A 21950-nucleotide genomic window follows, 5' to 3' on the forward strand; every position below is an offset into this window, starting at 1 on the left:
AGCTTCTCTGGGCACCTTTCTCCTCACCCTTAGAATAAAGGCAGGTGCCCTCTGAGAGGTGCCAGGGCCCCAATGCCCTGCTCTGCTCTGCCAGGAATATCCCACCAGCACATTCCCTGCCCTAGGAAAGGACCAGGAGACACCCAACCACCTGAACTCATCCCAGCTTTATTTTCTCTGCAGCTCAGACACACAGGGATGGAACCAAGGCCTCCACAACAGCAACTCTTGGATAGAAAAGATCCTTGTGAATCTCCTGTGGCAAAACCATCCCTGGGCAGGATCCACAGAGCAGGCAGGGACTGACACAGCCTCCCTGGGACACAGGAAACAGCCCCTCCACAGCAATCCTTGCCAGCATCCTGCACTGGGAATTCCCCAGACATTTCTCACATTTTCCACACCAGCTCCAGCACGGGAGCAGTGTCTGTAGTGCAACATCTCCAGGTTTGGAGGGACCAAGCTAAGTCTGCAGTAAGATTATTTTTTTTTCTAGGAATTGTACTCCTGAGGAACAAAGGGAAAAGGGGAGCAAGGGTTTGATCTCAGTGTTCAACAGCTCATTTCACTGAATACTCATTGTGCTCTAGTCAGACACCCTGCACTTCCTAGAAGGAAAAAGGAGATTTTGGGGTGATATTTAAACTCTGAGAGGTCCAAGGCAGTGCCTAAACCTCCCAACTACACAGTCACCAACTGGTTAATGCCAAAATGTTCTATGTATTAAAAAAAAAAAAAAAAAAGAAATTTACTATCATCTTTAATTTCTGTGACTCACAGCCCAGTGTCCTGAACCCTCTGGATGCAGACATTCCTGTCTGCACCAACACTTCCCATCACTCCTGTTTCATCTCACTGATTTGACAGAGAAGGATCCTGACATTGCTTTCCAGATGCATTTCCAGGCATTGGCTCTAAAAAAAGGGTTATTTCTCTGAAATCCATCTGAAGCACGACAGGAGGAGGATGAAGCCAAGGCCATCTCGCTGCTCGGTGCAGAGGGTTTCCCGACCCCTTGGAAAGAAATCTTATGAAATATTGTGAAATCTTGTAGTTAAGGGGATCTTCCAGAGCCCAGGGTGTGGAGATCTGTGCTCTGCTGAGCTCACCTGGGCACAGGAATCCCGTGGGATGGACCAGGCAGGGCAGCAGGAGAGGTGGGATTTGGCCAGGGAGGGGAATGAGGATCCCCAGTGCCACAGGGAGGGAAGGAGGGAGAGAAAACCCTGGGCAGAAGCCAGCAGCCTGTGCAGGAGCTTTGAGGTGAAGGGGAGGAGGTGACTGGCTTTAACCCTGTCCCCAAGAGGGCAATGCCATGGCTCTGCTGTGTACCAGAATCCCAGCAGGGCCAGGACAGCCCAGGAGCACCCAGTCCCTCCTCTCTCCAGCGTGGGCCAGGGCAGGACTCAAGGGACCAAAGATGGAAAGCTGCAGAAACACTTTGAGTGTCTCAGAAATGGCAGGAAGGATCCACACCTTCCCAAGTCACCCCCTGCAAAAGCTGCCTGCTCCAGGCAAACACCAACTGACAGAAATAAGGCCAGAAAGAGACAAAGCGACCGAAATAAAGAGTTTGGCAACAAAGAAAATGTGGCCATCACACAGAGAGCCTGCCCTGGGTCCAAACAACTCCCTAAGAAAGAGCCTGCAAGCAAAGGGAAACTTCCATCCCAGAGGGATTCTGCCAGTGGAGGTTTCCAGAGGATTTGACACATTCCCCTGGTTCCAGAGAGGAACCTGCCCCACCTGTGCTGGGGAGCCAGAGTGTGTGCCAGCTCCTGTCCTCTGGAAACCAAGGAAAATGAAACCTTTCCTGCTCCTGAGAAACTGAGACATGACTCTTCCTGTCCCAAGGCTGGGTCTGGCAGGAGCCTGGCAGAAGCACAGCTGGCTGAGCCCACTCCTGCTGCTCCAGCCCTTGACCTCCAGCATTCCAAAGCCTTCCTGAGAGCCACAGGGTCCATCTGCTCCTGCTGAAGCTGCTGCTTCCCTGTGATTCCTTCTCCAAGACACACCTAAGACCCTGCAGGGGCAGGGACACCTGAAATCCCTCTGTCCTGAGAGAGCTGTGCCCATCCAGGCACTTCCAACGCTGCCATCTCCTCATGAGCTCTGCCATCCCTCTGCCTTTGTGCAGCTTCCCAGACTCACTTCCAGCCAGCCCAGCCCAGCTCCTGGGGAAGGAAAAAGCAGCACTCCCATGCCCAGCCTGCCGGGGGTCTCACTGTCACTGATCTGGGTGGCACTTGGAGCGTTCTTTCCATGCTCCCCCCCGGGGTTTGCTTTTAAGGACGATTTCCGTGGGTGTCAAGTGAAGGGCTTAAAGTCAGGCCCATCCCCTCCTCCAGCCTGGAGCCGTGTTTAAGAAAAACCAGCCCTGAGCCCAGCAGCTCTTCCCTGGATCCCTGTGAACCTCCAGTGCCTCTCCAGGCCCCCAGCGAGCAGCCAGCTCCCGCCGAGCTGCTCCGGGCTCCGTGTGGGAAGGGCTCCCCCTTCCTGCAGCAGCTCCAAGCCCCATCCCGAGCCCAGGCCGTGCCTAGGACAGCTCGAAGCCGGTGTTCATGCTGATGGCGTAGCGCAGCTTCTCCCGCAGGATGCTCTTCTTGCTGTAGTTGGGGAGCTTGAGGAGGTTGAAGCACGTGGAGGAGGTGGGGAGGCGCCCGCCCGGCTCCTTCTTGCGGATGGTGAAGAAGCCGCGCAAAACGCTGCCCAGCGTGTCCCCCGTGTCCTGCAAGGGCACACAGCTGTCACCTCCCTCTCTGGGCTCCTGGCGCAGGTGCCAGCACAAAATCTGGCACTGGGAATAGGGGGAGCCACAGCCCAAAGCTCAGTTTTCTACCCTTCTCCAAGAAGCTTTGCTGGTAACTCAATGGCTGACACGGGCAGGGTGTGCATGGACACAGGTGGGACACAGAAATCCCAAACACAGCCCTGGAGGAACCCAGGGAATCCAGGCAGGAAGAGTCTGGAGCTGCTCTGTGTGTGTGCAGCCATGAGCATCCTATTGGGGTAAGGGCTGTTCTCAGAATCCCAGAACAGTTTGGGTTGGAAGGGACCTTACAGCTCATCCCATTCCATCCCCTTGCCATGGGCAGGGACACCTTCCACTACCCCAGGTTGCTCCAAGTCCCATCCAGCCTGGCTCGGGACCCTTCCGGGGATGGGGCAGCCACAGCTCCTCTGAGCACCCTTGCCAGAGCCTCACCAGCCACACAGGGAATAATTTCTCCCTGGTATCTAATCCTAACACCTCATCTTTCCACATTAAAGGTTTCCAGGTCAGATGGAGGGGAGGAAGCTGGGCAGGGAATTCCCAAGCCTTGAGAGCAGGATGCCTACCTGGTCATCAGACACTTCCACACAGCGGATGGAGAAAGGAGGCTTGAGGTAGGCAAAGCCCAGAAGTGGAGGCCTGGAGCAGCTGGTGACAAACTGCAAAGTGCCACATGGTGATGATGGGAACACACAGTGACCACCCAATGTACACACTGAGCACCCCCCAGTGTGTGTCTGACAGCCTTTGGGGAGCGCCACCTCTGCAGGGCCACTCATGGTGACACCACAGCACCCACAGAGCTCTGCTGGGCACTTCCAGTGCCAGGAATTCTGGTGCCCCTTCAGAGATCACCCAGCTAACTGGAGAACAGCCCTGGCCCCACCACCCCAGGTCCCAGCAGGGCAGGGATGGCTCCTCACTCACCTTGAGGAACATGGCTCTCTCCTCAGGGCTGAAGTCGTTGGCCAGGATGTCCCAGAGCCAGATGATGACACGGTGACTGCCATGGAAGCCCCCGTAGTACACTGTGTGTTTCCTGGGGAGGGAAAGGCTCTGACAGGCTGCCACTGCAGCAGGAGGGGCACAAGGGCTGGAAGGGTGGGGTGGTTTGGAAGGGACCTTAAAGCTCATCTTGTTGCACCCCATAATTCCAAGTTGCTCCAACACCTGCCATGGGTCAGGGTTCATTGCTGACACTGAGCCCCCAGACCTTCCTGGGCACTTGATCAGAGGAAAGGGAAAAGCAGAGAGGAATTCTGCTCCCAGGAACCAATGGAAGAAAGGACCCATCACAAATTAGCCTTAAGGAGCACATTCCAAAGCTGCTCCTGCCTGCTCCTCCCGTTCCAAGTAGGAGCAGCAGAAAGTGTGGCCAAGTCGCTGTCCTTCCACCTCCCAGGAGCTCTGCAAAGGAAAAGCTCAGCTCCCAGGCCAGATGAGGGGTGCCAGCAGCCCCAGGTGTCACTTACTTCAGGTCCTCGAGGTCGATCTCGGCGTTGTCCCCGGAGATGAGGCGCTGCAGCTCGGGCGCGGAGAACATGCGGATCCACTCGGGCTTGATGATGGCCCTGAAGCCACCGATGAGGGCAGAGGTCTGGCTCTTGATCTGGGTGTGCATCCGGAAATGAGCCATCAGGTGGATGTAGCTGATCCTGGGTGTGAAAAATGCAAACTTTATTATTGGTTTTGGAGAACATGAGGGTCTGCTTGGGCTTGATGATGGCCCTGAAGCCGCTGTTGAGAGCAGAGGTCTGGCTCTTGATCTGGCTGTGAATCCGGAAATGAGCCATCAGGTGGATGTAGCTGATCCTGGGTGTGAAAAATCCATATTTTATTATTGGTTTTGGAGAATATGAGGATTCACTCGGGCTTGATGATGGCCCTGAAGCTGTCCATAAGAGCTAAGGTCTGGCTCTTGATCTGGGTGTGCATCCAGAAATGAGCCACCCAGATCCTGGGTAACTGATGTAGTTGATCCTGGGTGTGAAAATTGAGTATTTTATAACCGGCTTTTTGCAAATATTAAAATGGATATTATATGTGTTATGTTAGAAAGTTATGCTGTATTAATTTTTTTAGTAATGTTTTAATATATAGTTTTAAATATAGTTTTAGGTTGCAATAAAAAATTATAAAATAGAAACTATGCTATGTAAGATACTTTTTTTAAAGAAAGGGCTTGCAGGGAGATAGCAGCCACAGGACACTCAAATCTTTCAGAGAAAAGAATTTATTGTCCCATTATCAGAAGAAATGAACTTCTTCCCACCTCGCTCAGCCATGAAGATGCTGTTAGGATTAGGAGGAAGAAGTTGACACTGACCAGACAGAATCCTGTGTTTGAATGGAATTTATGCATCTTGTATGAGATGTATGAATATGCAACAGGATATTGTTTTTAAGGGTTAATCCTCTGTTAATGTGGGTCCTTTTTCAGGCTTATTTTACCCAGAAAGAGGTACCTGGACGTCCATAACTCTTTGTTTATACAGTCTCATATTGTCCTAATCCAAATTGTCCAAACTATTATTACTCTAATTATATAGCTATTTTTATAACCATTTTATTATCATTAAACTTTTAAAATTTTAAAAAACAAGTGATTGGCCTTTTTCACTCTGTGGGACAGGCAGGTGCCACGGGGGACATGGAGCTGACAGGGACACTGAACTGGCCCTGTTGTGCTTCTCCAGCCCCAAAAGGACTGGGGCAGCCTGGACAGGGTTGTACTTCCCCCTCCAGGCCCTGCTTGTTATTTCAGCAGATGAAGATGTTTTTCTGCCCCTTTCCCCTCCTCTGGGACTCTGCTCATTTCTCAGAGCTCCTGCCCAGCTCAGGACTAATTGGCTTTAATAACTCCTTGATCAACCTTGGCTGGACACAGCTCCCAGTCCTTTGAACAGCTCAGCTCTCCTCTAGCTCTGACCAACAGCTCACTGGGCTCTGCTGCCCCAAGGCTGGAAAAACACCACAGCAAAACCATGCAGCAGATTCCCACCTTCCTGCAGCATGTGGGAATGGTGAACTTTTTGTTAGAGAGGCTTTTCCTCTTCTCACCTCCAGGCAAAACACCTGAACTTGCTGATTCTTCTTCAGCAGCTCCCACACAGACCCCACCTCAATTCCACTGCCTGGGTTTTTGGCAAGATCACCCCATCATCCCCAGGCAGAGCAGTTTCCAGATTGCTGCCATTCCCAACACTTTTCCTTCCCAACTCACAATTTTGGGTGCAAAAGCTTTAAATTTCTGCTAAAAATTACTACAGCAGCATCCAGGACTTTCAACTTTTTTTTCCCCTGAGCTGACTTGTGACAAGCCACAGGAAAATCCTTTCAAATGCAAACTCCCTGGCCAGAGCTGGAGAAGAGAAAAGCCTGGCAACATCAGACTGCAAAGCACAGATCCAGGTGGGATCCAGCTTCCATTTGTCAGGAAAAAAGATAACAACCCCCAGATCACCAGTTCAAACACACATTTGCTTAATAGATATTTCATTCTGCTTTTATGAGCACTGAAGGGGATAGGGAAAGAAAGAAAGAAAGAAAAAAAAAAAAAGGAACAAAAAGGTGGGGTTGGTTTTCAGGCTCCGGAGTTGACATTTCTGATAACGATCTAAAAGCCGGTTATCTGTGAAAACAGCCTCGGGGCTCGGTGTCTCCTCTGATTTCCTGGCTCTAAAGAACGACTGTCGAGTACATTTGAATTCAGCACTGTCTGCTCGGAACACGGTGCTTTATACAACTGCCACATGTTATCATTCTGAGGAGATCTGTCTGCTCCAAGGTGTCTTTGAGCATCTGTGCCCTCTGTGTTCACGACTGTGTGCCTGAATTGCTTTGAATCCATCTGTCTGTATCCATCACCATCATTAAATCCTGCAAAATCTCCCTGACTGGGTGCCTTTGACCTCAGAAGTGCTGTTTCAAGAAGTAAATTGTCAATTTTTATTTTGCAAATCAAATTTAATACAATTTCTGCCGATGAACTGTAACCAGCAAATTCTATTAAGATATTTATGTGCTCCTTCTGCTCCAATCTATCTCAATTCATTCCAGATGCAAGCCCAAGGAACCAGAATAAAGCATTGTGCAGTGGTGACCTTAAAAATCTAATTGCTGTACTTACTTATTTTCATTGGTAACAGGAATGGTCTTCCCTCCAGGAACAAGTTCATGGCAAACCAGCTGAGGGAAGAAATGATTGGATTGTTAATTATTGCCTGGAACCACAATGGAAGGAAATGCCATGCTAAGCTGTTACCTCCCCATAAAACATTTATTTTTACAATAAAACAGCAGGATTTAAAATTTAAGTAATAATCCTGCTTCTGCCTTGAACCAAGTTTCACTTAACTATTAACAGAGTAATTGAACAGTAGGAACTGCAGCTCTCCCACCAGTGCAGCCAGCCCTTCTCCAAGGAAGCCTCCTCTGCAGCCTGATCCATCACTGCTGAACCACACACAAATCAATTCCAGGAGCCCTGGGGGACTGTCACAATCCCAGAATCCAGAGGCTGAGCAAGCTCAGAGAGCTCAGCCTGACAGCACTACCCAAAGTTGGCTGAGCCACAGGTCTCATGCAGGGGCTCTGGGCACTGCAGGCAGGAAGGCAGAGCCAGGAGGGATCTCCCAGTGCCTGCTGATCTCCTCCAGCTCGGGGCAGGACCCTCCAGGTGCTGCCTGCAGAGTCCCCACTCCTCATTCCCACTTCACAGAGGCCTCAGCTCCAGGTGAATTCCAAGGTCAGACTGAAACCAGCACAGGGAATAAGCTCAGCTGTGACATGGCTGTGGCTGCAGGGACACAGAGGTCAGCCAGGGTGACCCCACCTGGCTCCTTCAGCACCACCAAAGCACTGGGGAAACAGCTATTCTATATATTATATATATACATCTTTATATACATTATATATATATATATATATATATATATATATATATATATATATATATATATATATAATATATTTTATATATTTATATATATATTTTATATATTATATATATATATTTTACATATATTTTTATATATATATTTATATATTTTTATAAATTTAATTTATTTTATTTTATAATAACTGGGGTTATTTTTAACCCCAGTGAACCACAGCCTGCAGTGTCTCATTGCTGGGCTCCACATCCTGCTCCTACCTTCATTTTCCACATGGAAGAACCCTCCAAGCTGAAACCTCAGCAATCCTGAGGCAGCAGCAGGTGTCCTCCATGGTTCCCCATGGAATTTGCAGCACAAAAAGCATTTTGATCTTATCTCTCTCCAGATTTTCCAGCTCTGCACACACAACTTCACAGGCCTCACAAGTGCAACCAAGTACCCCCAAGTCTTCCTAAGGGATTTGCCAAACAGCTTCTCATTCTCTAGGCCAAGAGACCTCCTGACACACTTGGGAGTTTCCCTGATAGATGGGAAAAAAAGGAATTTATCCCTATTCACAAGCTCTTCTTTTAAGAGGGGAACACCAGTTATGCAGGGGAAGCATTAAACACTTTTTCAACCCTGGAAGCAGAAAAATTAAGGGTCAGAGGGAAACCTTTTCTTGTGGAAAAAGGTGTTTTCTGCCCACAGGTAAATACTGAATCCTATGGCTGGGTTCAGACAAGCTGAGAGGACAAAACAGAGGTCAGGTCCAAAAAATCACTGAATAAAAACCTACCTGACCCATCACATCTTCATCATAGGACAGTGTCAAGCCCAGGTCACTGATGTCACCATCATAACGCTGGAGAACAACAAGGAGAAGGAAAAAAAGGGGGAAAATGTCAGGGTTCAGCAGCAGAACCATCAGTCACCCCAGGTTCTAACAACAGCAGCAATCAGGGAGGTGAATGACAGGAAAATTCTTGCTCCAACCTTAATTGAGGTGAGATTTTTATAGAACTCTGAGTCCAAGGAGGGCAGTTCATCCACGGAGCTGTAGAAGACACTGTGGTGGTGCCCAAGGAGCTGGCTCAAAAAGAAGGAAGCAAATGGCACATCCACAACTATTCCCTATGGACAAGAAGAGTGCACAGGTAAGATCCTGCCACACGCTTGTGGTTGTGGCAGCTTTGGCTACCTGCAAGGCAGATCTTGTGTGGAACAAGTGCAAAGAGCTCTTTGCAAGGCACCAAAATCAGCCACAAACCCCACATCCTCTTAAAATCCATTAATTAGTAAGGCAGGTGCCAGAAGGCACTTGGGGAACTCCATGTGCTCTTTAAAAGAACTGCATTACATGGTTTGAAGTGTAACAGGGGAAATTTAGTGAGATACATGGAAAAATCCTTCCCTGTGAGGGAAGTGAGGCCCTGGCTCAGGGTGCTCAGAGAAGCTGTGGCTGCCCCTGGACCCCTGGAAGTGCCCAAGGCCAGGCTGGACAGAGCTTGGAGCAACCTGCGATAGTGGAAGTTGTCCCTGCCCATGGCAAGGATTGGACTAGAAAGTTCCCTTTCAACCCAAATCATTCTATCAGAGTCATTCTGTTATTTCATCCTCCGTTTTGCATCATGTCCCTTTGAGGTATCCACAAATGGATGTTTGTAAGGTGGAACACCAAAAAATCAGGCTGGTATCCCAGCACCATGAGGAACAATCATGCATGACCCAGGTTTTACCTCCAAAATTATTTTTAATATATGCCTAAAGAAACTCCAGCCTGTCCCACTAAGAGGATCTTTATCCAAGCCATTTTTCCAAATTCCACTCTTCAATAAAACCTCCCCAAGCAGGACAGGTGCCCTCAAAGGCACCATCACTGACAAGATCCCAACCTGGTGCTCCTGGCTCACCTCATACACAGCCTTCCCAAGCATCTTCCCCACAAACTCAAAGAGCTGCAGGTAGTTCTCATGGATGTAGGATGTTGGGGATGGATACAGCCTCTCATCACCACTGGTGGTCTGCACAAAGAGATAAGAGATGAGAGCCCAGTGAGCCACAATGGCTTTGCCTGCACCAGGTCACCTCAGGTGGCACCTGTGTCCTACCTTGAACAGGTTCAGTGCAGGGTCAAACACCTTTTTAATGATCTCTTCCAGGAACTCTTTGAAGACTCCATCTTGATCAATACCAGCCTCATCAACCCCCAGGTCATTGACAAACTTCACCCTGATCACTCCTTTCATGGCGTTCTGGGAAAGCTGCCGGAGCTGCTCGTACCCATCCTACACAGAGCAGAAAATCCAGAGGACAATCCACATGAAACACTCACCCAGAGATGCAGCAGAGACAGCACACAGGCCCACCAAAGAAATCTGCAGTTGACATGGAGTTTTGAGCTCAAAAACCCAGAATTTTCCAAGTCAAAATTCCAGGTTTGCAGCAGCCTGAGCTGAGCAAGAATCCAGCATTCTCCTGGGATGTCAGTTCTGGGAGCAGGTCCCTCAGCAGCCACAGAGAAGGTAAAATCACACCTCCCTGCCCTGCTTTTGTCAGGCTAGGCTGCTGCCCTGTGGGCTGGCTCACACCCCTCACCTCGAGCATGCGGGAGCGGCGGATGGTGATGTGGGTGACGTGAGGGGACGCCGAGCTCGTCTCCACCAGCCCCAGCTTCTCCTTCTCCTTGGTCACCATGTTCCGGAAGAGCAGCACCCTCTGCAAAAAGAAAACAAATGGACAATCCATAGGGAGCCTCATCCTGCAGGGCAGCAGGATTTGGGAGGCTCCTGACACACAGAACTGCTGCTGGGTGTCCTGATGCCAGCTGTTCCCAGTGGTGCCACTGTCACCCACTCACTGCGTGCAGCTGCACACACATAGGTCAGCTCTGTCTCAACACAGATCAAGGCATTTGAAGGAAATGCACTAGGAAGGGGTGAGGACACAGATCAGTCCTCTCTCAGTGACAGAAAGCAAGGTATTTAGAGGAAATCTATAGGGGAAGGTGAGGATGAAGGAGAAGATTTTTATTCAGCTGGCATTTCAAAAGAAGCTCCATGTCACAAAATGCTCGACACGTGTCCCTCCCACCCCGATGGCCACCCAGGCTATCGATTCCCAGCCTCCACCCTCTGCCTCCATCCCACTCACGTTCTTGTGGGGAATGACATGTGGGATGTACTGCAGGAGCAGCTGGGCTCGTTTCTTGTCCTTGTCCAGCTCCTGGAAGAGCACGCTGGGTTTGAGGTCCCTTGACAAAGAAAGGCAGAGATTCAGAGATCCCTGAGAAATACCCAGGTGTGGGAGAGAGGGAACAGGCAGTGATTCCAAAGATGACTGAAGTGCTTAGTGAACACACTAAGAAGGTAACAGGGGCCAGGGACACCCAAGCTCTTGGGTGCTGAGTCAGTTTTCAAAGCACCCCCTAAACCTCACACCACAGAGAAAAGCACAACACGAGGGGCGTCCTTAACTGCAAACACAGGCAGCAGTTCCACCTCGATCCCACAGGCAGAATGTCAATAAGAAACCCCAAATCAGGCTCCCCAGAGGATGTGGGGCAGTGGGACAAACCTGGAGCTGCCCAGGATCCCTGCCCTGGGCCACTCACTTGCGCAGCCAGTGATCCTCGGGAGCGAAGCGCCGGCGACAATCCCGCTCGTACAGCACCATGAGCCAGCCATGCACAGAATGGAACAGCTCCAGGGTCTCCCCTCGGGCATTCTCTGCACAAAAGGAACAAGGCAGCAAAGTCCAGGCACCCCTGGCACCAGCAGGAGCCACACCTTGATTATCCTCCCCACAGAAACAGCACTGGGGTGTTCTCCTGACCTGCACAGCCTCTGGAGGGAAGGGTGTTGTGCCTCTGGGAAGAGAGATGGTCTCTTCTTTAAACAGAGTTAATCAAAGCCATCTCATTTCACCTCAGAGCTGGAAATCTCAGCTAATTACCAGAGAGCTGAGCTCTACCCAAATTATACCAGCAGAGAGATTCACAGCAGATTCTACAGAGACCCAAGCAAGCTGCTCTGCCTGGTCACAGCACTGCCCTGCACTTGTCCAACACATGGCCCAGCCTTGCTAAACCTCATCTCTGCCAAAAACCAACATGCCCATCATGTCTGTTACAGAAATCCTTACTGGAAATAGGGAAGTACTCTGGATTTGGCACAAAGTAGGATTGTGGCATCTGGACATCAAAAGACTGGGACATATTCCCACACTGAAGTGCCTTCTGTGCCAAGGAATAATTAGCAGAAGCTTCAAATTCCAAAATTAATGCCATTTGTGGTTCTAAGAGTAACATCAACTCAATCTACTAAAAGCACTCACCTACAATTCCATCCCAGATCATCTTAAACACAAAGGAATTCAGGAAAGAGGAGATGGTCACCAGCTCTTCCAGTTTGAATGAAATCTGCTCTTCGTAGACCTCGATGTCATCCAGAATCCTGTCACAGCAAACAAATGCAAATGCACAAGTGTAAATTTAATTCCCTGTTGAAATTTTCATAAAGGCACATTATCCTTTAGCAGCAGCTCTTATTTCTATGACAACTGACACCCCTGAGGATCCAAAGTCATAAACAACCAAACCTTATTTATGGATTTTGACTGATAGCAGATCCTAACAGAAGATGGTATGAGAGGCTGAGATACAAGCAAAGTCAGTGTTTCAGGCTTAAAAAAACCTTTTCCATTCCCAAGGAAATTCTTGCCTCATTCAAGAGGAGAGAATTGTCTCTAGTGACCAGCAAGGGCAATTTTCCCCCTTTGCCATCTTTTGTGTTGCTTCTTTTCCCCCTCCTGCCCAGTTTTGTCACCAGCTGCAAGCAGCACATGGCTGAGGGAAAAAAGTCCTTTCAAAGCCTTTTATTTTTCAGGAATCAATCCCAAAAGCTTGCTGCTTTACCCTGCCTACTTATCTTCATGAAAAAACCTTAAATGTTTCTCTTGAACCTGAAGGAACACAACAGCTCCATGTCACAAATCCAGGGATCCCCATCCAAGTGCTACCTACGTGATGAGGTGACGGGAGCAGTCACAGAAGAGCATCAACATGGCCAGCAGCCTCTTGGATTCCTCTGTGTCATTGTTCAAACACTCCAAAAAGAGTTTTAGCCCTCCCTGTGGTCCCAGCTCACAGATGAAAGCCCACAATTTGGGCAGCAGATCATCCAGGTAAGTGAGACCTAGGAAAAAATAAAGTGCAGCCAGTAAAGTTCATTCTGCTGATTGTGAAAGCTCAGAGAGGTGAAGCTTGAAGCTGAAAGAGCCTTTTGCAAAGCAGAAGAGGAACATGAGCATCCCATTTGGCTCCCAGGCCTGTCTGCATTAACAGGAAAGGGACAATCACCAGGAAAGCACAAAAAAAACTCCCCAAGCTTTTAGTGAGGCATTGTTTGCACATCTTGAACTTTTTCCCTCTAATTCTTTTGCAGCTTTAGAAAATAATGAATTCCTGTGATCCCACATCCATCTTAGGGATGAGAACACAACAGGGCTGCACCCATGGTCACCACAAAGCACCCAAAGCTCTGGACTCACTCCCTGCTCTACCCACCAGACCAAAACAGTGATCTCCTCCTCCAGCCCTTCCCAAGACAGACAATTTGTTCTCAAGATGTGTGAAAGCATTCATTTCCCACCACAGAAAGATTAATATTGCCAGGCTCCCCAAAAACCCTGACTCAGGCTGAAGATTGAGAGGGAGTAAGCAAGGTTTCATGAAAGGAAAACTTGCTTTAATTTGTATTCTTGAGAGTTTGTGCTTGATCAAGTGGTGCTGAATGTTATTGATCCCATGGATGATTCAGGATGGAACAAGCCTTCCCCAGCCAGTCAATAACCTGTTGGCAGTGATAAAACTCCCAACAAATCAACAGAAATAAGGAAAAAAAAAGGATTTGAGCAGCAGGGAGGTGGCCTGACCTGTGAGGATCTGCAGGCGGATCTGGGTGAGGGTGGTCAGCGTGGTTTGGTACAGGACACAGATGCTGCAAACCTTCTGCACCTCGGCAGAGTCCACGCGCTTCCCTCCCACCGGCTTCAGGATGTTCCGGACCGAGGCCGACTTCTGGAAAGCTCTCTTGAACAGGTCTGGGGGCAGAATCACAGGGGGAATGCCACAAGGCAGGGTTAGATGGGATTTTGGAAGGAATTCTTCCCTGTGAGGGTGGGGAGGCTCAAGCACAGGGTGCCCAGAGAAGCTGTGGCTGCTCCTGGATCCCTGAAGTGTCCAAGGCCAGGTTGGACTGGGCTTGGAGACAGGGGAAGGTGTCCCTGCCCATGGCCCCAAATCCCTTCTAATTCACACCATTCCACAGTTCTATACATGATCTACAGGACAAGGAGAAAAGAATGAGCTGTAAGTGCCCTTCCAACCCAAAACACTCATGATGCACAGTCCTGACCTCAGCAAATAATGATCACAGGATCCCGTGTTATGAACAACAGCTAGAAAATAACAGATTTACAGTTATCTTATCCCAAATCCTTTTCTGCAGGACCACCACACCTCACAGGTGCAGGATCCAGCTTCACCTTGCTTTCCACATAGGAAGTTGAGCCCTCATCTTCCCTTGAAAGTTTAAAGGTTTGCCAAAAGCACTTCAGCGTTTTGAAAAGAAACTGCTAAAATAAGCAAATATTTTTCTAGCACTAAAGAAAGAGACTTGCCCTAAGTCACAGAAGCATTCCAAGGAGGAATTACAAACAGGAGGCATCACATCTCCACCTAAGCAGCAGCAGCTGCTGCAAGTAATTATTCAAAGCTTTTGGCATAAGTGGAAAAGTCAAAACCCTGTGAGTCTGGGAGAGAGATGCACATAAACACACACACAGAGACAAAAAACCCCAAAAATCCTCCAGAACTGACTTTTCATAGGAAGGCTGTTCTGAGGGGAGATTGGCTGTGCTGGCAGCTGAGCTATCTCCTGATTTTCCAGCAGTTTCTTGCTGAGCACATCACTGAAGAGGATCCGGATCATGTGGACCCCCCAGAGGTGCTGCAGCTGCTTGGTCAGCAGGGGCATGGACTCGTTCAGCCTGGAAGACAGAGCAGGGGGACAGCTCAGAAGGCAGCTTGGAATAAAACCAGGCAGTGATACTGATCCATTTAGCTCATAATCCCAACTGGAATATGCACCCACCCATGGAATAGTCTGTGCAGGAATGCTGCAGTTTATTGTGCAGCTAGAACCTGAAACGGCTGAGAAATTATTCTCACTGTTCATCTCAAAACATAAAACACTTTGCAACATATAAAAAAAATTAAAAATAAAAGGAGAGGCTTCATCATCTTTCTCAGTGAGGTGCTTCTCACTCACCCATAATCCACAGTCTGTGAGAACCAGCCCAGCACAGGGTGCCAGTGGGTGAGGTTGGATTTCTTCTGGGACACGTACTTCTGGCAGTAGGAGAGCATCTGGATGAGCACCCCCACAAAATGAGCTGTCTCCTCCTCCAGCACCTGGTCATTCAGGGAGCCCAGGAACACCAGATTGCCTGCAGGAAGGACCAGCACAGCAAGGCTTAAGGAGGAACAGATGCTGTGGGACAGGGGTTACAGGTGAAGTGAATCCTCTCCCAGTCCCAGGAGAGGATTTGTGTCAGCAGTGATCTCAGAGGCCACCCTGCAGGAAGCCATTTCCAGCACACATCAACCCCTGAGTGACATGTCCCTCTGGCCACCTTCCCACCAACACCTTCTACAAACTACTAGAAGCTACAACCCAGGGTTATCTCAGAGTCCCAACTGGTAATCTTGTTGCTTTTGCAGAAATGTGAATTTAAATATGTAACAGCATTTAGGGGAGGGAGATCCAAGTCTGCCACGCTCCAAGACTTGCTCAGAGTCCAAGTGAAATGCTGGCAAAGATGATGCATGACATGAATACAAGAGCAAATCCCTTCTTCCCTTTGCAAAGGTCTTAAACCTCATCTGTAACATCCCAAAATACACCTCAGTTGTTATTTAGAGCGAATTACCAAAATAACAATTCAAAATTCTGAGTTGGAGGCAGCTCTGCCCCATGAAAAAAGAAGATCTGAATCAAGACTCTTCTTCAAACCCAGCAAGCAGAGGTGGAGGTGCTCACCCAGCAAGCAGAGGGTGTGACTGCCCTCCAGGCACACGCACACGTCCCGGCACTGCGACTCCCGGCTCAGGAACAGGATGAACTTGCGGAAGAGATCGTGGGATTCCATCACTGCCAGGCGCTGCAACACAGCATGGAGAGGCCACTGAGGCTGGGGAGCAGCACAGCCCCTCTCCTGAGCTGCCAGCAGCACTTGGCACTGGCTTCTCTTCATAAATTAAAGCAGCAAGTTGAGGCTGCTTTAGTGTCAAACACTCTGCCCCACAGAGTGGGCTGGGAAATAAAACCCCTGGCAGATGAACAGGTCATGATGGAGATGGAGCCAGACCTTTGCAATGTTCTGCAAGATCACTGGTTCTCTGCAAAAACACAGGATTTGCCCATTTGACACAAAACATGCACCAAACAGACTGAATTGGATTAGTGGGCAGCACACTTGCCACCCCCACAGAGCCTCTGCCACCCAAAAGGGTGATTTTGGCTTTGGCTCTCTCTGTGGTTATGGAAAAGGAAGAGCAAGGACATGAAAAATTTAAGCTGTGGGTCATATATGCCTTTATTATTTATTTATTTAGGTATTTTAGGGCAGTTCAGCCCATCATCCCACTGGTGTTAATAAGTTCTGCATTAGAAATGCAGAGTATTTGTAAGGCTTTCCTATTTCTGGCAAAGAGAAATGGCAAAGCTCTGCTCCAAGAGCTGGTAAAAAGGAATAACAAGTGGCCTGGTGTGATAATCAGTCCTCTGAGATCACCCACTTACCTCAGGGGTGAGAGTAGCAAGGTGAGTCATTATAGCAGGCACAGACATGACATGGATCAAGAAGGACCTCAGCAGATTGTCTGAGAACTGTGCAGCAACCACAGGGCTACAGAGAGAGAGAGAGAGAAACACTTCAGAGCTCAACCCAACCTGGGAAAGCAACACAGCCTCCAACTGAGCCATCCAGAACTGGGAATTCCCTCAGCAAGAACCACAGACACAGGGAATGGGTTGGGTTGGAAAGGAACTTAAAGCTCAGCCCATCCCACACCCCTGCCATGGGCAGGGACACCTTCCACTATCCCAGGCTGCTCCAAGCCCTTTTCAACCTGACTTTGAAGCATCCCAGGGAAAAGATCATTCACTCACATCTCTGTTCCCAGAGCAAGCTCACCCTGAACTGAACTGCACCCTCAAGTTTAGGCTCACAATAATTCCTGACTTAAAACCACTCTAATCTGAACAAGGGTGACAGCAAAGTGAGCCATTTGCCTAAAGCAACTTCTTTCCTCAGGGTGATATTCTCAATGGCACAAAACCACTGAAAGAATGAGAAGTCTTTTTATAAAAACCCCACTAAAAAAAGACAAGTTTGGCTGCAAATCCCCCCTGGCAGCTCCAGCTGACTCACCGCAAGGCGAGGGAGAAGATGGCAGTTAAGGAACCTTTGGACAGGGAAGGTCTGGATCTTGCCAAGCCATTAGTTAGCAAAATCTGGAATGGAAAAAATATATCAAAGTATAAAAACCCTGTAGTGCTCAGAAAAAAAAAAATTATTAGTCCTGAAAGACATTAAGGTTATTTAATGCAGAGAAAAAGAATATCAGAGTGGCATAAAATCCAGTTCTTACAAGTTGTTTGGCAGAATTAGAAGGGCTTCAGGTTAATAATGGCAGAAGAGAGATAATGCAATGAAATCAGACACTCTGCAGGACTTATTTCCCTAGAACCTGTGCTCACAGGTTTTAAAAATTAACAGGCAAGGCTCAGAGTTTGGTAATGTAATTCTTATTTAAAAGATTCATTACATCCGTTCCTTTTCCCAGCAGAGCAGCAAACAAACCCAACCAATGCAATGTGCCAGCTGCAAAGTTTGGCAAAATTATGTAGGACTTGTCCCTGTCCATCTCCTGATGAGGTGATTGAGCAGGATTTAGGTTCAGCAGCAGTGATAGAAGGGGAAGGGTGGATTTGGTCTCAGGTGGGGACACTCTGCTTTACTAGAGAAACTTGAGGGATTTTTGCTTTGCTTGAGAAAAACATAATCATGCACAAATCACCAGCAGCTCATCCCTGAGACCCCAGCACAGACCCATCAGGAGAGGGGCACAGGCAGGGCTGGGGCTGGTTTGGGTGCAGCTGGGGCTGTGGCAGCTCAGACTGACCTGCAGCACGGAGTAGAAGCCCTTCTGGTTCAGGTGGCCCATGATGTTGGCACAGATGTGGTTCATGGCAGGTCTCAGGGTCTCACCTTTGGGTTAAAGCACTGATGTCACTCCCACAGGAAGGTTTGTCACTGCCCAAGCTCTCCTGGCACAAAGTCCTTGTCCTTCTACACAAACCCATCATTCTGGCAGCATTTCACATTGTATTGAGTCTCATTTCCTCCCACTACCTGTCTGCCTTTTCTACACCTATCTCCCACAAAACCCCAGAGCTAAGAGCACACTCCCTTATCCTCTGAACACTTCTTGTGTGGGGGTTTCTGGAATATTATAAAATGCTGTAACAGCTGTTGGTGTCCTAAGGGAAACAGCCTAATCCCAAGGGGAACCAGATTAATCCCAAGGGAATCCTTGTTTTGCTGCAACCACAAGAGCAGAATGAATGTTTGTGGTAACCAATGAATCTTTGTGGTAACTGGTGCTTTTCTGCAGAAACAGAATCCCAGAACAGTTTGGGCTGGAAGGAATGTTAAGAATCATCCCACCCCAAACCCCTGCCAAGGGCAGGACACCTCCCACTGTCCCAGGTTGTTCCAAACCCTCTCCAACCTGGGCTGGGACACTTCCAGGGATGGAGCAGCCACAGCTTCTCTGGAACTTGTGCCAGAGCATTCAGCAGATTTTAACACCAAGTCCCAAATCTTAAAGATTTGGATGCACCAACCTTTTCCCCGGAGGATTTTCCAGGTGGAAGTGTCTGTGAAGGTGACCAGCATTGTGAGGTGCAAGTTCACCAGCCTGGAGTCCTGCAGGATGTCAGGCTGGGATAACAAACAGCAGAGTTAACAAATCCACTGAGCCTTGTGCCAAATGCAGGCAGAGAAAACACAAGAATAATCCTCACCTTGAGCTGCTTGAGGAATTCACAGCAAAACCACAGGATGTCTTTGATCTGCTTGATCCAGAGGAGTGTGAGGTCCTTGGAGAGTGCCAGTGACACGTACCACACCTGAGCAAGGGGGGATGCACAGAGGGATCAGGGTTTGTGCTGCTGCTGGGCAGAGTTTGGGGACTGAACCCAGCAATGGGACCAAGATGCTCCTCTGCCCAAATTCCCACATCACCCACCCCAGAAACCAAGTGTCCTTCAACTCCTGTGGCTGCACAGAATAAAAATATCCCAGGAACACTAAAGGACCTGTCCAGGCTTTCCCTGTGGAATCTCCACAGTGCTCAAGGGCTTCTGAAAGCTTAAAATTACACATTAGCAAAGTGAATCCCCACAGAGAGTGTTGAAAACGACCACCAAGCCCTCCCCACTCCAAACCAACCCCCCCTGCTGACCTTGGGCTCGTTCTCCACATCCATGCTGGTCAGGATACAACGGCACAGCTTTTCAAACCTCTGGAAAATCCAAAGGTGGGATTAGTTCTAACTACAGGAAGGGCTGAAAAGCACAAGAACAGCTCAGCAGAGGGAGGAAGATCTCTCTGTCTCAATCAGCAAATGTTCCCAGAACATTCTCTACAGGAATTCTGATGGCTCCTTCCCTGGGAGCACACACATCACACTGCTGCTGCTGCTATGCAGGATTCCCTCATTTCTTGGGGCTTTTTTGGGTGCTGTACCTACAGAAAACTGCATTTGAGCACAGATTTCCATGGGATAGAGATTAACAAATCCCTCACTGCTGCTGCCACTGGAACACTTTCCATCTTGCAGCTGGTTTCCCCCCAGTCAGCCCTCACAGCCTCCTGTAATCATCATTTCAGGGCTTCACTCTGAACCCACAAGTTCAGGGCATGGTGAGAAAAGCTGATGGGGGACAAACAGCCTTCCCTGTGCCAGCACAGATCTCTGGGAGCTGTCCCAATGTACCTGGAGTGTGCCAAAATCCCCAGGCACTGCTCCTGCAGCTGGCACAGTCACCAGGAAAAACATCCATTAAAGGATGTCCCAAATTCAGAACCACTGCTGAAAAATTCAAAGCTTCTCCTGTTTCAATCCTTCAGGAAGGGCCAGGAGTCAGAGAGAACATTGTTGAAGGGAAAATATATTGCAAGAGCCCTCAAGATCACTGGGTAAGGAATTAAATATGTTTAAACTGTCCCAAAAGCATGGCAGGATGTCAGGGCAGTGTCCTCACCTCCTTGTCCTCCTTGGCATTGAACACAAACAGCAGCTTCCTGGCAATCCTGAACACAGACAGGGCACTTCTTTTACTTGAGCCACATTCATTTGTCCCAAAGAAATCATCCACCTCTCTCCTAGCAAAGAGGGAAAAACGAGGAGTTAAAAAAAACAATCACAGAGCAAAGAAGGGGCTCATGAGGAGGATGGAGAGAGAATTTTCACAAAGGTCTGGAATGACAGGAAAAAGAGGAATGGACTCAAATTAAAACAGCATAGGGTTAGACATTGGGAAGAAATCCTTCCCTGTGAGAGTGGAAGAAGCTGTGGCTGCCTCGCCCCTGGAAATATCCAAGGCAAGGCTGGAGCAAGCTGGCCTCCAGCGAGGGGTTTGGAATGAGATGAGCTTTAAGGACCCTTCCAAGCCAACCCATTGCATGATGCCACGAATCCCACACACCTGATGTCCCTCTGCAGGTGGCAGCGACACAGGAACCTCCTGACCAGGGCCTGGAGCTGCACTGCTGCTCTCTCCCTCTCCTTGAGCTCCCGCCGCTCCTCGCGCGCCTGCCGCGCCTTGTCCAGGAACTGCGCCTTGGAGGATTGGCTGGCACTGAACATGGCAAAGGGAGCAAAGATCCTCACAGCAAACACCTGGGAAAACACAGCAGAGTGGGAAAAAACACTCACAGAAAGGTGGTTCTCAGCTCCCTGCAGGGGAAGGGAGAATCCGACAGCAGAGGGAAAAGTGGGATGAAAAAAAGCCCAGTGGCTGTCACGGGGCTGCAGCAGGGACACAAAAACACTGGCAGGGAATCCTTCCAGCACAGCCCACAGCCTGCTGCAGGCTGGGAGGTTTTAAGTGGAAAAATAAACAAAGCAGTGGTTTTGACACTGTGCTCCACCTCCCCTCTCCAGCCTCTGTTCTTTCCTTGGTAACAGATAAGAACAACTCCCCGGCCAGGGACAGGAGGCAAAGGGCACAAGGGACTCTGATTTATTGCCACTCATCAGATAAAACACCCAGGGCCAACCAGAGCTTAATAAACAGCGACAAAGAGCTCACCTGAGGGGTCACTTCTTCAAGGGAAGCGTGTGATGCTCATTCACACACGCACATGATCCCCATCCAGGCTTCGGGCAGCTCCTGCATGGACAAGCACATTCCTTGCGGCTGATCTGGGGGATTTGGACTTTCCCTCCGCACTCCCGAGTCCTTTGGACCCGATTTACCCCTCCCTGCACCCGCAAGGAAGACGGTAAGTGGGAGGAGGAGCAGCACCGCGCCTCGGCTCCGGTCACCAGCACAGGCAGCTGTGGGGGACAGGGACAGATAACTCCGTGTGTGACAGCAAGGAAGGACAAAGCCACCCGGGCCGCCGGGGACCGGAGCAGGTGCCACCCCCGAGCAGAGCCACCCACAGCCCCCGAGCGGAGTTGCAGCTCCCGGGACTCGCCCACGGCGCAGCCCCAGAGCCCCCTCAGCCCCTGTGGCAGCGCCCGCATCCCTCCCGCATCCCCCGTTCGCACCGCAGCCTCCCCGGGCCCAGGCTCGCCCCGCCGGGCTCCGCCGCTCCGGCAGCCTCCCCGCAGCCCCCAGGCGCTCACCCTCGTCCCGGCGGACACCGGGCCGGGCGGGCCGGGCCGAGCGGCCCCGGAACCCCCCGGTCCGTCCCGGTTCCCCCGCCCAGGCCGCGGCCGCAGCCCCCTCCTCGCCCCCGTGTCCGCGCTCCCCGTCCGGCCGCCAACCCGCCCCGCCGCTGCCGTTCCGCCGGCCCGCTCACCGGCTCGGCGCAGGGAGAACAGCCGGCTCTGCGTCCCGGTGATACCGGGAAGGTCGAACCGAGCCGGGGCAAACCGAACCGGGCCAAGCCCGCGAGGCGGCAGCGCAGCGCGGCAGCGGCTGGGGGGGGCCATCGGA

The 21950-nt window shown here is 49.9% G+C and overlaps 1 protein-coding gene across 2 annotated transcripts; it reads right to left on the minus strand.

Moving 5' to 3' along the window:
* Positions 1-6: 6 nt before the first annotated feature.
* On the minus strand, positions 7-21935 carry UBE3B (ubiquitin protein ligase E3B). 2 transcript variants are annotated; one of them, XM_054288815.1, is made up of 28 exons: positions 21814-21935; positions 21096-21176; positions 20490-20683; positions 20046-20166; positions 19244-19303; positions 18804-18908; positions 18624-18720; positions 17900-17985; positions 17146-17228; positions 16515-16620; positions 15753-15873; positions 14982-15159; positions 14531-14700; positions 13585-13752; positions 12674-12845; positions 11986-12104; positions 11264-11378; positions 10804-10903; positions 10249-10368; positions 9762-9938; positions 9564-9674; positions 8647-8784; positions 8450-8515; positions 6903-6961; positions 4246-4428; positions 3701-3812; positions 3340-3432; positions 7-2728 (listed from the first exon to the last, which is right to left on the minus strand). In XM_054288815.1, exons 3-28 carry the CDS (start codon positions 20648-20650, stop codon positions 2537-2539), a joined length of 3213 nt encoding a protein of 1070 aa, XP_054144790.1. In that variant the 5' UTR covers positions 20651-20683; positions 21096-21176; positions 21814-21935; the 3' UTR covers positions 7-2536. The 2 variants fall into 2 exon arrangements, with proteins under 2 accessions (XP_054144790.1, XP_054144791.1); XM_054288816.1 differs by lacking the exon at positions 21814-21935 and adding an exon at positions 21638-21727.
* Between the last annotated feature and the right edge of the window lie 15 nt (positions 21936-21950).

This window comes from Melozone crissalis, unplaced genomic scaffold (genome assembly GCF_028551555.1).
Source record: "Melozone crissalis strain CALT ecotype California unplaced genomic scaffold, PUWL_Pcris_2 ptg000063l_1, whole genome shotgun sequence".
NCBI classification, from domain to species: Eukaryota; Metazoa; Chordata; class Aves; order Passeriformes; family Passerellidae; genus Melozone; species Melozone crissalis.

Bases quoted from the DNA above. Each gene is read 5' to 3' on its own strand.
- UBE3B (XM_054288815.1), bottom strand. From the start codon at position 20,650: ATGTTCAGTGCCAGCCAATCCTCCAAGGCGCAGTTCCTGGACAAGGCG. The intron at 18,721-18,803 runs GTGAGGATTATT...TTGTTATCCCAG, and splicing joins AATTCCTCAAGCAGCTCAAG to CCTGACATCCTGCAGGACTC. The intron at 15,160-15,752 runs GTGAGCACCTCC...TCCTTCCTGCAG, and splicing joins TCACACCCTCTGCTTGCTGG to GCAATCTGGTGTTCCTGGGC.